At 45.1% G+C, this 13,748-nt stretch overlaps 1 protein-coding gene across 9 annotated transcripts in view; it reads left to right on the top strand.

The window, feature by feature from the left end:
• Positions 1-13,748, top strand: part of RASAL2 (RAS protein activator like 2) — a 176,932-nt gene that overhangs the window by 74,536 nt on the left and 88,648 nt on the right. For all 9 annotated transcript variants that reach the window (XM_038183330.2, XM_038183332.2, XM_038183331.2 and 6 more), the window contains exons 2-3: positions 638-765; positions 9,329-9,452. In XM_038183330.2, the coding sequence (XP_038039258.1) occupies positions 638-765; positions 9,329-9,452 (252 nt within the window). The remainder of the gene's footprint in view (positions 1-637; positions 766-9,328; positions 9,453-13,748) is intronic.

Here is a 13,748-nt window from a genome sequence, read left to right as displayed (position 1 = left end):
CCAGCCTAAAAGACCTGAAGCAAATCGACTTTTTATTTATTTATTTATTTTTGTCACTGTGCTGGCTGTGACTGAATGGAAATGCTGGAAGACTCCTATCTGCCACAGCTTTACCAAACAGCTTCCTGCCATAGGAGTGCTACTAAGCCCTTCTCAGTGAAATGCCGGTCCCTTTGGATTTTCCCTCCCTTCTTCAAGCCAGCCTGCCTTGCTCCCAGTCTCTCTTCCTGTGCCTCTCCTCCCTAAGTCTCAAATAATCCAGTTTGTTAAGAGTTCGGGTACGCTCAGGGCCCACACTTTTGTGAAGGAAACAGAGGGAAGATGGAGCTTGCGTGAGGCTCTCGGTCTTTGCTTTTGGTTATATTTCAGTCTTAAGCAACAGCATTTATATTCTTCTCGGGCATTGCCATTTTCGTAAGTCATGCTCTAGATAACTAAGTACTCCCGGTGTACCTCACATTGCGTTCCCCACGGGTGCCTCCCAGGATTAGCAGTTTGTCTTTTAATACGCTGAGCCAGGCGCTGCTGAGTACAGATTGCAGCTCTGGTGTGCAGCTTGCTGCAGAACCACAGAAGCGAAGGAGGGCGGGTAATGACACACGCTAATGACTCCGGGATCCCGGTTTTCTGTTCGCAGATGTGAAAGGACCACCTACGCACAGGCTGTCCTGCGGCCAGTCCCCCTACACCGATACGACAACATGGGAGAGGAAATACTGCATCCTGACCGACAGCCAGCTGGTGCTGCTCAACAGGGAGAAAGAGGTGAGAGGAACACACGTGGGCCGCTCAGCCCGTGCCTGTTGGCCTTCGTTGGTGAAATGGGAAGGCCATTTCTTCATCTCCTCCTTTTTGTTGTTGCTCATGAGGTTAGTGATGAGCGTGAAAGGAGGGAGCTAACCTATTCTGCATGTAGGGATAGCAGTAGCACTCACAGTCATAATCTAGCTGGCCCAGATGCCGGTTGCATGGAAGAGGTGACAGCAAACTGTGTGCATCCACCACTCCTTGCTGGAGTTCTTTGCCCTGCATTTAACTCTGCCACTCCATCTTTCTGCATTATTGCTGCTTTTAATGGTAAGTAAAGCCACCGTGGCTTTGTAAACCTATCTCCTCGCATCAGTGCGGACATGAGCTTGGGAAATGGGACGCTGGTGGTGGCTGCGTTAGAGCGCTGAGCTGCAGCGTGCAGCCTTCACACCATACAGTCATCCTTCCTGCAGTCAGAAGGCAAATTGAGGCAAAGGTTTGCCTTCTCTCTAGCTAAATGTAGCAAACAGGATTGGGTGGCCCTTGGCATGGAATACTCAAAGCTATTGCAACCATCTTTGCCTTAATTATAAAATTACTGTGTGTGTGTGTATATATAGCATGTAGGACTGGGCGTTGTGCCGTGGTATGAAGGTAATGTCCGTGTGGTTAAAGAATAGGCACATTTTAGTTGATTGAAACATTTTGAACAAATAAATGCTGATAAGTTCCCTCTCGCAGGTTACACCTTGATATGTTTTTTCTTGTTATATTTGATGTCTGTGGACTCTCACACATACGTTGGCATTAGAAGTTGATAATATTTCTGGGTTTGTTTGCTCAATTACTGTGCTATAGATTTACCCTGTTTAAATATTTCAAGATAAAGCAGGAATGATTTCAAATTACTGGAACAGATTTTATTTTATATAAATGTCCATGAGTTTGACTCTAATCCCATGGCTTCCTACCTCTTGGACATAACCTAAATTTTTGCTTTTTTCTTTGTTCTTTGCAATCTTCTGTATATGGCTGAGCACAGCCTGGGCTTATTATACCTGTTGCTGGCATAGCACTGAATGTTATCCGTCTTGAGCTATGATCAGGTGTGTCTACAAAGGTTGAAATATTTCCCTTCATAGGGAGAGTGGGAGGAAAAGGTTTAGAGAAGGACTTTAGTTATTAGAAGGGAACAACATCAATGCTAATTTATAGGAGAGGTGATCAAATGCAGGGAAAATGGAAGACCCGTATCATAATGTTTGTTTACTACATCATTCTTTTTCTAGTCTGGCAGGAATGTCACCTAGGGAATTAAAGTATAACCTGAAGAAACTTAAGGACATGAGAATTAATCCTAAAGCTGTACTGTACCAGCATAGCTAGGCTAAAAGGATGCATCTCATTACAGAAATGTAATTGGGGAAAAAAACACTGGCTCATATCAGTAATAATTATCTGAAGGTGGTAACCATGCTCGTATGGCTTGTTAATTTCTCTTACCGCATACAGTTAAAAACATTTTGCCAGGAGTCAGATAAGCCTCTTGCTTAGATCCTGAGGAGTAAATATGAGGAGTCTAATGCATCACTGATGTAAAGTTCTCATATATGACATTTAAATACACTCTGGTTTTGCCTGTTTTCTGCCAGAAGGTGGAGAAATTCATTGCTGGGCGTGCACAGCATGGGCTTTAAGTATAGTAAAGGAAATCTTTGCGCTGTGCTCTCAAAGGAGTGCTGCCAGCACTATCACGATGAGAAATAACTTGTTTTGGAAAATGCTGCATGCAGATGAACCAGGCAGACATGCTCTGGTGCAGGTGTGGCTCCACATGCTGATAATGGGATTTGCTTCAGAAGCTAGTAGCTGGAGTCATATTTGCCATTCTGATTTTCAAGTAATTGGGCTTGCTGTAAGTGAAAGGAAAAAGGGAACTCCTTGCAGAGTCATAAGTACTTTATAGGAAAATACTTTGCAGAGTCATAAGTACTTTATAGGAAAATAAAAGGTTGTTTTAATCTACTTCTGCGTCTGTACGCATGGCAGCATAGTTACAGTCTCCTAAAGAAACACAAAAGAAACGCAGAACAGCTGCACTGGTAGAACTGTTCAGCAAGAGACGCTGAGCTGATGCTCCGGATTTGCTCCTCTGATGTCCCCAAAACAGAAGCGTCCCTTGTAGCTTTCATGGGAAAGGGAAGGGGAGGCAACCTGGTGCGAGTCATTCAGAGGTGAAAGGCTCCATGAAATGTGATCTCCAGGTAGCAGCAAACAAAGGCCTAAGGCAGCGCTGGGGGAGATGCTCGAGGAGCGTAATGATGGAAAGGTATGTAGGAGGAGAATGGAAAAGGGCCCTGGTGGGACCACAGGCACCCGCATCCTAAACAAAGGACAGAGTTAAATGCATAAGGAAAAGGGAGATTACTAAAAGAGGAAAACAGAAAATTATATCTAGAGTAAAATTATTGGAAAGGTGACCCTGGAGGAAGTCTTTTTAACCTGAAGTGAGGTGAGATGGGCAACAGGAAGCCGAAGAGGGAGAGGTTCCTGCTCTGAATGTGAAAATTGCCAATGGAGTCGGTAGGTCGGATTTTCTTTGCACTGTTGATGAGGATCTGAGGAAGAATGTGAGGCACGGAATGATATGCATCATTAAAGGGTGGGTGTGAGGGAAGGAGGAAGAGATGCTAACAGCAGAGCGCCCTTTCAGCCGACAGGGAGCGCCTGCACCATCTAAAGGCTGGTGTAATTTGAACACTGCAAGTCTGATGCACCTCGTTTTATTTTCTATGCATCTGCATTGTTACTTCACAGAGCAAAAATCCAAGAAGCTTAGACCGTGTGAAGTTGAAAAGGAACAGAAGTGTTTGATGTGTATGATCTTTGTAGAATTATTATGCAAGTATGAATGTCAAAGCCCAAAAGTAGGAACACATACAAAATGCAAACAGGTAAATGAAAGGTGTCTCGGTTGTTTCAGGTAAATACTAGCATGGGTTTCTTTCAGTTAAAATACTGCATTATGAATCACACAGTTTTATTTTAAGATGAAGGGAACAGAACAGAAGGAAGCCAAGTAGTAAGGAAACTTTTTTCTTCTAACACCCTCCCTCTTCCTCTCTGTACAGCTTTATTGACAGGGCAGTTTGGATGGACTGTGTGCAGACAGATTTTGCACTGTGCAAGCCCAACAGCATGTTGGAATTCAGAGAAATTTCAAGGTACAATGTGATCCAAAAATATCTGTAATTGCTTAGACAAAAATAGCCTGAGAGTATCACCTTGTGCAGCGTGGATAAATACTAATTTCTTGACACCTTGTCATACAATGAAAATGGGTGAGACTGGAACGTGGAGATTATTAATGAAGGGAAGAGATGGAGGCCCAAAAATTAAGTAGAAAGAAAATGAACCCCTGTAGTGACATGAGGGACGACTTGGCACATAAGGAGTCTCGAGTGACAGGAGCAATGCAATTACTAGAACATCTCATGGTGTGGCAATATCTAGCAACACCTTCTAAGACTAGGAGAACAGGTCTGGGCTGATTCACTTACAAATCAGCTTTTTTTTTTTGCTTTTTTTTTTTTTTTTTCCTATGAGGAAGACAATTTCTCACTGTCAGGAAGGTGTCGATGTTTTCATCGCTGCTGAAACCTGTTCCATAGGGAAGAGCGGTGAGGACATACTTTCAAAGAGGACACAGGAAAAGGTGGCTGCAAAAAACAGCAGCATTTAAGCAGGAAAAGGGAATGAGTCAGTGGCTCTGATCAGTGGTTTCAGATAGATAATCCATTGCACAGCACTTTCACGAGGGATGTGACAAATGGCTGCATCTGGTTTGGGGCTGCCTTTTAGTTAGTCATTGTCTGTAACTTGGCTGCTGTCCTGCAGAATCTTTTAATTTTGTGTTCAGCTGCAAACGGAGATGAAAATCACTTTTCGCTGTGTTAGACTCTTATTTTCCTTCCCATACTTCCCTCATTTTTCTATCAGATCGGGAGGCATTTTTAATCGAGGGCAAAGTAGAGCTAAGATCTGCAGTCACCATTCTCCATGACAAGGTTGGCTCCTTACTGGTGCTGGTGGCAGAGGCCAGCAGCAGGACATCTCCGGTGGGTTTTTTGCACTCGTCCATCTTCTGCGACTGACACCAGTCGTGGAGTGACAGCGATGCTCCTGAGAGCTCATAGCAAGAGCAGACAGTGGTGAGTGGTGCCCCAGGGGAGGTTTCCAGAAGCGCCCCATGCCATCCGCAAAACTTGTCACATTGGTATTTACAGCACGTCTGGCTGGCGTGTAAGTGCGAGTTTGTCAAAGCTGAACTCAGTCATAAGAAAAGATTTGCTTCAATTCCCAAATGAGTTTAATTGTTTGTTTTCCAAAGTCCCCAAGGAAGGTAAGAATTGAAGTGAAGAGCTTTCCATTATCTGTTTGTTGATGCGGTTCCCAACTTATTGATTATCATTTCAGAAGAGGCTGCAAGTTTTCAAGTGTTTGTGATTTTTTGTCATGAATCAGTCTTTCCAGTCTGAAAAAATCTATCTGCAGTGAAGAAACTCTTTTCTGCCTACTTATTTTTTTTTTAAGGAGACCAGTTTACTCTGCCTTTAAGTGGCGTTAAATGCTCATGGAGATGTTACTCAGTTTCTTCTGAAATCTCTTCATCATCAAGCTCGAGATCCCAAATACGGTGTTTATACTTAAAAAGCACGTTCAGTGGCAGGTCAGCTGTGATGCCGTTCAAGGGGTGAGAATCCGAGCTGTGAACCTGCCCTCATTAAAATTTGAAAATCCGAAGAACCAAAGAAACGTGGCCAGTGATCAAAATTGTGAAGATTTCTGAATTACCAACAATTCAGCTCAGGGCTGGGCAACTCCCAGGTCAGTGAAGTCTTGGCAGGCCAAAGAACAAAAACCCAAGATAACAAAGCTGTACAAAGAAAAGAGGTGGGAGCCTAAATTGCAGTTCAGTCCTGTGTTTGCAATACTTTGTTGTCCTCTGTTCCATGGCTGAGATGCCTGCTGGGGAGGCAGGGGCTGGAGGAGGGGTGGCAGATGCTGATGTATCGCTGTTTGCACAGTGTCTGGTTGTGCACTTGCCTTTGAGTGCCACCCAATCTGTGAATCCCTTTGGCCTACCCCGGGGTGATTTATTTACAGGCTTAGAAACGCACCCAGTCCGCAGAGGTGCAGCACTGCTGGCCAAGCTCGCTCTTCACATTTGTGGAGCTGGATTTTTCAGAGCTGGCTGGTCTTGCACTGAGCAACGAACAGCAGCAAGGCAGGCTTGGGATTACGTGTTTTTATGGTCAGTGCAGGCCGAGACTATGTTTTTGGAGGTGTGTTATTTAAAATAACATTGCAGTGTTAAGTCAGACTTAAGTTTTGTGGCTCCTTTGCTACTTTAATCTCACCGATGGAATCGTGGGCTGTTTGTACGTGTGCAGGCATAGATTGAGCCATGTGGCACGAAAGTGTTGTTCTTCCTCGTGCAGCTTACACAATTCTTCAATCAAATACACAGTAGTAGGTGTTTCTCAAGCCCTTGTGAACACACCAACAAATGCAATCTTTTGCTGTTTCGCACCAGGTGAACATTGCTACACCAACGAACCTACTTTAGGGTGCAGCCCAACTGCATTTTCCCGGTCTGGGCAAATGGTAAGTACAAAAGGCAGCGTGACTCAGAGCTAGGACCGGAGCCCTTGGACACTCTTCCTGCTAATGGCTAGGTCCTCTTTGAAGATAAATCCTATCTCTGGTATGCAGAAGTAGGTTTGTTTTTGACACCGGCTGCCTGTTTGTTTTTCCCAAGGGCACAAAGGACAGCGCAGCCCCAGCCACCATCCTCCTCCTCCTCGCCCCAGCAGCAAAATCTGCCTTTGTAGTGTCCTGGCTGTTGTCACCATCCCTATACACACCATAGCAGCGTGGTGCTAGCAGCTTTTTCTTGTCTTTGGATTAAAAGAATGCTTCTGTCCTGTGTCAGGAAGGTCCCAGAGGTACTGAAGTGCCTGCTCGTAGTTGTTCCGGAGATGTGGCTTGCAGCATCCCCCAAAAAAGTGCTCTGGAGGAAATCGGGAGAGGCAGACCAGGCAGTCAGCAGAACAGCGTGTAGAAGGGAATAAGACTAAGTGGCGTCTCCAGATGAAAACTGAAAATCTAATCTGTGATCTTGATTGAATGAGTGTAGCATAAACTAACAAAATTAGTCTCTGCTTAACTTCCTAATGGGCTTCGCCCGGCTATCATTCAGCAAAGGACCTGCTGTAAAAATCTACCGGTGAAGAAAGTAGCCTTCACAGAGTAACCACCAGGGATTTGGGAAACTTGTTTTAAAAAATGAGCACTGCTGGAAGGAGACAAATAGACTGGCATAGTAACAAATAGCATTAAAAATGACCTTATGAGAATGCTAAGTGCTTGAAAGTCAGGAAATGCCAGAAGTAGTTTGTGAGAGCCAGTGTAGTGCAGCCTGTTTCTAAAATAGTACAGTATCGTATACATCTATTGCAACCTTCTGTACAAATGAATAATATCTTTTTGTTTGCTATTAATACTCTGTTTTCAGAGATGCTTGGAGATATGAAAGGATAAGCAGCACAGGAAATATGACAGGGGCTTCTATTCCTCAGGCTGCAAGTTGTGTTTTTTCCAGAGCTGTCTGAAAGCAATTGCAGCATGACATGCATCACGGCTGTAACGTCAGAGCCAATGTCCTCACTAGAAGTGTGCTGGGACCAAGGGGTTGTGCCTGCCTCCGGCCCCTGGCTGCTGCACCTCTCCCTCACCCTCTGGGCTTCTTTCCACAGGTGATGTCTGGGCTCATGGGGCAGCCCCACCAGGGTACGGGCTGTTACGGGAGGTGGTAAGACCCCGGGCAGACAGCTTTAGGGTTAGACAAGTCATCTCTAAATAATGGTGCTGTGATAAATATGGATCAGGAGCACGATTAGCTGTGTTGTTAGGAGAAGTCCAGTCATCCGGTCATCCAGTTAGCCAGAGCAGAGCAACAGCAGGTTCAGTAATCCACCAGCATGGGGCTAACAGTAATTTGTGAGCGTGCAGAGACCTCCACAGCCCCGGGCATAACCACGGTGAGCAGGCAGGCCAGCAGGAAGCAGGGCATGGCTGACTGGGGGTAACTGGCAGGCTCAGAAGTTCCCAGTTCCCCGCTCAGTGTCCTCTCCTGGTGCCGCGTTGTAGAAGCACCAGCTGGACTTGCTGTCAGCCAGCACATCTCAGCTCTGGTCCTTCTTGGGGACACCCTCTTGGGTGTCCTGGGGCACACAGAGGTGTCCTGCACAGTGCTGGCCTTGCCAGTGACCCAGCAGGGGCAAGGATGGTCACCATGGGCTAAGAGCTTTTCTGCTCCCTTCTGGAAACACCCTTTTTCTGTGTAGTCTCTGTCTTCCTTGTCCTCTCTTTTACCAACTTGGATAACCTTTGTTGTCTTTTGGACCTGCTCAGAACAATCTGTATGTTCTTCTGAAGGGTAAAGCTAAGGATAAAGGTTTTCCAGTGGCTTGTGTGGCTCGTGCTGTAGCGAGCAGGCAGCTCTCTGCAGTTTTTGTCTGTCTGCGTTCCTGTATGCAAAGTGACCGCTGCTCCAATTGATCGCATAAACAAAATCAGGATGCACAAAGCTGTGCGTATAAATTTGCAAAGCAGTTGGGTTCTCTTCCTTACCCCTCAAATCCCTTTTTACATTTTCCTGTTTGGGGTAGGAGTAGGTCAGGCTCTGTTTCTGTCGATCAAGGAGGCTGCATTGCTTGGGCTCTCTTAGAGCTGTTGGTTGTTGTCTGAATGCCCTGCAGCTGTAGTGGCAGGTAGCTCAATTTCTCTCTGTTTTTGCAGCATAAGCACCTCTCTAGAAAGACGTCATCATCCAGGCAGGTGTTTAAAGGCAGAGGGGAAGGGGGAGCAAACCCTGAGGGGTCAAGTGCTACCAACATTTCAGATGAGAAACAAGATTTTTAGACATTCACTACTTTTGAAAAGAATTTGGGTGCTGAGAGAGCTCTCTGCATCTGGGACTCCCAGCCTTTTGTAGACCCTTCTGAGGTCCTGTGTTTAGGAAGACTTTGACTCAATTTTAGTAGAAGCTGCTCCCTTTCTTGATGTGGCCAATATCACCAGCTGAATGCCCGTTCTCCTCCGGCATGCTGCAGCTGATCGGTGAGTATGGCTGTGCAGAGACTGGAAAAATTGCTTTTGTAACCTGAGTTTCACGTGCAGCCAGCAGCCTCGGCTTGGATTTCCCTGTGTTTTAGTGGGCAAGACAGGGTAGCAATGGGTCCGGCATGGGGAAACAGATTTTGCAAAGCAGCACTGCCCTGTTATTCAGATGGGTTGGTTTGTTGTTACTTGATACCTGCGTGCAGTCCTGTGCGGGCTGTGCACCAGCACAGCTCAATGCTCCGGTGCTCGCCCATAAGCCCACCTCTTCTCAGGGAGTTTTTGGTAAGGCCAGCCATGCCGAGCTGCTCCTGAACGTTATTACTAGATCAGCAGAAAGTTAACTTCTCGACGGGATGGAACGTTAACAGCTGTCGGCATCCTTTTCACGCAGGTGCCGATGGATGGGGCGCAGGAGCCGCAGGATGCTACCAAAGGGCGCTGCCTGCGCCGGACGGTGAGCGTGCCCTCCGAGGGCCAATTCCCCGAGTACCCGCCAGATGGGGCCGCCAAGCTGGGTAAGTGGAAACCTCAACCGCAGCAGATTGATTTTGATTTCTAGCCGCACGCCTTATCGCACAGCGCCGCTTCCCAGGCAGCATCCTTGCAAAGGAGCCTGCTGAGGTCTGTCATGCTGCAGCCTGGTGTCAGTGGAGGTCACGGCGGAGTTTGTAAATGCCTGCCTTCAAAGGGACTTAGGCAGCAGGATTTGTCCCAGCGTCACTGAGATTGTTAGGCGATGTCAGAGGAGCTGGGCTGCTGTGGCACACGTGGAGGTTTGTGATTGTGAGTGAAGGATTCACTGCACAGTCCCGAGGTGTGTGGCTGAGAGCTGCTGAACGCAGGTCAATAGGAATGCAACATTTACTGGTGGTTTTAAGGTGGCTCCACAGTTTGTTTTAGAACTGTTATGTTGTTATGGTTTACCTCACTTTTGAGTGTCTCTGGAATTTCCTTTGCTTCATATTTTAGTACCAAGTACTAGATAACAGGTTTTTCTCAGACATACCTCGTGCCTGTTCAGGGCGCAGTTCCTAAACGAACCATCAACTGCCTGCTGCTGCTGGCTATAATTATACACGTTGAAATCTAAGGAAAGCAAAAAGAAAGGGCAGGTATTAAAATGACAGACAAAAGCTCTCTGGAAGTGGTTTCCCAAGTCTAGTTTTGACCCCATTCTCCAGGGTTTTTCTCCCCTCTTTTTTCCACCCTACCTGTGGCTGCATAAAAAAGTGCATCATTCCAGCTCTTGGCAGAAGCAAGGAGGAGTGAGGGGAGGCAGCAGCCATGCACGAGGGAGTTCTTTCCATTCCCACCTCATGCAGGAAACTTGCCTAGGCATAGGCTGTGAGCTACTGATAGAGTCTAGGAGCAATTCTTCTTTCATTTAGCTGTAGAATATTAATCTTGGGAGAGAGGGAGCTATGACAAAATAACAATTATGCGTCTCTGAACAGTAAAACAGCCGTGATAACATTGTTATCAGAGGTGAAGAGCAGGTGAGGTATTTTTCATTTCACAGGCTCATCTGCATTTTATGCCAAATAATGTTATTCTGTAAGTATATTGCACCCAAGTCATTTAAAGAGAAAGTTCTGTGAGGCTAAACATAGAAAATGCCACTCTTCTAGATAGTTAATTAACAGATGCAAGGGGGTAGCACTTGTTATACTTGCCAATATCACTACTTAACTCTTCCCTATTTGGGGAGGCGGATAGGGTTGTGTTTTTTGTTTTTGTTTGACTCATGGATTAGGAGTCTGAGAAGAAAGGGGGCAGGTCAGTGATTTAGGGAGGAAAATTGCAAAATACAAAATAATAGGATGAAAGATGTAAACATAGCTCTTACTGTATTTGTTTGTGGCATTTCAAACGCAACTCTAAACGATCATCTTGTTTTGCCATACAAACAAATATTCATTCTTTTTTTGGAAATAAAACAGCATGAAACACATTTGCGCTGTGTTAAAGGCAAAACACCTACTCCCAAGCGCAAGGCTAGTGAGATGAGTGGGGAATCACGTTGCAGCCAGTCTGCGCTCAGCAATGGATGTGATTTGTAACTGTGCAAGCTAGAAAGACCTTTACAATCCAGGGGATTCAAGCGCCTTCCTTTTCTATACCATGTGCAAAAAAACATGGGGAAGAATTTATAGACTTCAGTGAGCATCTGAATAGCTGGAAATCCAAGTGTTAGATTTTAAAATGTGACCTTGTAACCTTCTTCATTTTTCTTAAATTGCCACAGGGAATAGATGACTGTGCTCTTTGGGTATGCGCATTGCTGTGTATTTTGCTGCAATTTTAGATCCGTGTGGTGTGCTGCTTGATGTATGCCTGACAGGAATCTATTAAAAGTACAAGGGAAACCCATATCCACATGGTCTTCTCCATGTGATATCTGCAACGGGAGCAAATACAGACGTCAACGAAGTTTGTAGCTGAAGGAAAGGGGCATGCAGTGGGTGGGGAGGAAGGATGGAGCTGCAGAGAAATGGAGCAATGCCCGTGCCATGAGGAGTGATGAGAGTAAGTGGGAGGGCTGGCTGTGTGTAACCTGATTGCAGCACCCTCGGTAACGTTCCCTTGTCTTCATATCCTGGTTAGAAATGCCTCCTATCATGATTACAGAATCCCTGCTAGTGGAAGAAGGTGGGTTGGTAGAGCAGTGGGAGTAGCTTTGTGTCAAAATGTTGAACCAGAGGACAAACCAGTGCAGGAAACTGCTGAGCATCTTTATGAAGAGAAACAAGGGGATGGTAGCAGCCAGGGCCTATCACCAGCAGTACAGATAACAACGAGACTGAAATAACTTTGGAATGGGCACCAAAGCTGAAAAACAAGAGAGCTCTGCACAGCAGAGGCTGATGAAATATCTAGTAGATAAATTGCCACGCAGAGCTGATAAGAATATCGAGCTTGTCCTTGGGAAGCATGTGCATGACATGGCAATGACAGACAGTGCATCTTAGGATGATTTGTTGAGGCTTTTTTCCAAGTAAGGTTGCAATACCTTTTGTGCTTTAAAAATAAAAATAAGGTGATGGAATTTCTTTTCATCTCTAGCACTGGTTACATCTTTTGTAAAACCTCAAGAGTATCGTATCAGATCAATCTTTTTTTTTAATGGAGCAATTAGAACAGTGCATGTACGTCTGGGGCTCTGCTTAATTAACAATAGTACCCATTCTGCAAATAATTGTGGCATTCTTTATAGCACTGGGCACATATCCTTGTAGCACCATTCCTAGGAAGTGTGTGGGAGTGAAACTACCCATGTTACAGCAGAGCAGTTGAAGCAAGAGACGTGTAACTCACCAGAGGTCAACATTAAGTCAAGTGTGCTTTACTCAAGGGCTGTTGCAGTCATTCTTGCCATCTCTTTCATTTCTACCCTTGCTGCAGGGTTGGCTCAGCTGTTTGTGTGGCAGCTGCTGAACCACCATGGTTTACAGTCCTGTGTACTAAGATAGGCACCAATTTCCACATACTTCAGTACAGTAAGCTGTAATTTGTGATGGGTCAGCAGCTGCCAGAGAAGCAGCTGAGCCATCCCTTCTGTGCAGGCAGAAACCACTGCAGTCACCCCGCCATGAGAGCCGGAGGGGTGGACAAACAGATAAAGCACAAGATAGAAAGCAACTTGTTTAAATAGGGAGAACTAGTAAGGTCATCTAAAAAAAAATTTAAAATACTCCAGAGGACATTCTCCATGTACTAGCTTAGGTGCTCACCCTCTGCTTGCGGGCAGTAGAGAGACTGCTTCTAGTGCTGAAATTCTTAATTCCCATCTGGAAGGGACATTGTACATACCGTTGTGTAATCCAGTTCTCTGTTAAATGTATGCCATGAAATTTCCTTGGTATGTAATCTCCATCACTGTAGTAATACTTACTGAGCGTGAGTAGGTGCATTCTTAAATATCTCATTTACTTGCTAGGGTTTTGTCTTGGCAGCGCTTTTTGTCAAAAGTGCTTCCTTTCGGGGAAGCTAAAAATGTAGCTGTAATTTATCCCTAACTCCGGTTTGACAGCCCCTTTCCTTCTTCTTTCAAGCATTACTTTCAATGGGCTAATTTTTAAATGAAGTGTGGAGGTGTGATACGGGCCTTAGAGACCGGTGCCTCACTCAAGCGAGTCCTTCCGTTGTGCTTGCCAACACTTCTGGTGCAGAACCTCCTCTTCTTTAACAGGTGTATGGGTTTTTGTTAGGGAGATTGCATCCTTTGTAGAAGATCATTGTTGATAATAGCATATTGGAATTAACCATTCATACAGTAAAAGCGTGATTCAGATTTCCACCATTCATACTATTCGACAGACTAGTAACACAGTTATTGCTTCCTTTCCTAAAATAATCCTCTTCTCTCTTACTCTGCTTCCTTCTCACCACCTGCTCACGCTAAATGAGACTTGTTAAGGAGAATACATAGGGAAAGTTTTGATTCTGGCATCTGGGTGCATCTTTGTGGCATTAGTAAGAGATTTTTTGCCTGCATATGTGAAAATACCAGGGGAGATTGGGAGTGGGGAAATTGATTTTTTTAAATTGTTTTTAAATTATTAGGAAAATGTGTCATCAGGGAGAGAGTTTTTTGAGATTCTCTGATGCTAATGTTTATGCAAATGGATTGCAAAGGGCTAATGATTCAGAGGACTAATGTTGATGCAAATGGATTTTCTTTTTATATTTGGAGGCGAAGTCATCTGAGAAGAAAAGGAGGACTTCCACTTGTTGAAACAAGTTAACCCTGTGTTCTCTCAGTCACATCTCTGACTGCTTGAACATGAGGGCTCTTGAGAAAAGACTGCAAG

Source organism: Anas platyrhynchos, chromosome 8 (assembly GCF_047663525.1).
Source record: "Anas platyrhynchos isolate ZD024472 breed Pekin duck chromosome 8, IASCAAS_PekinDuck_T2T, whole genome shotgun sequence".
Lineage (NCBI taxonomy): Eukaryota > Metazoa > Chordata > Aves > Anseriformes > Anatidae > Anas > Anas platyrhynchos.
The sequence above is the reverse complement of the archived record's forward strand: the minus strand, read 5'-3'. Positions and strand labels throughout refer to the sequence as shown.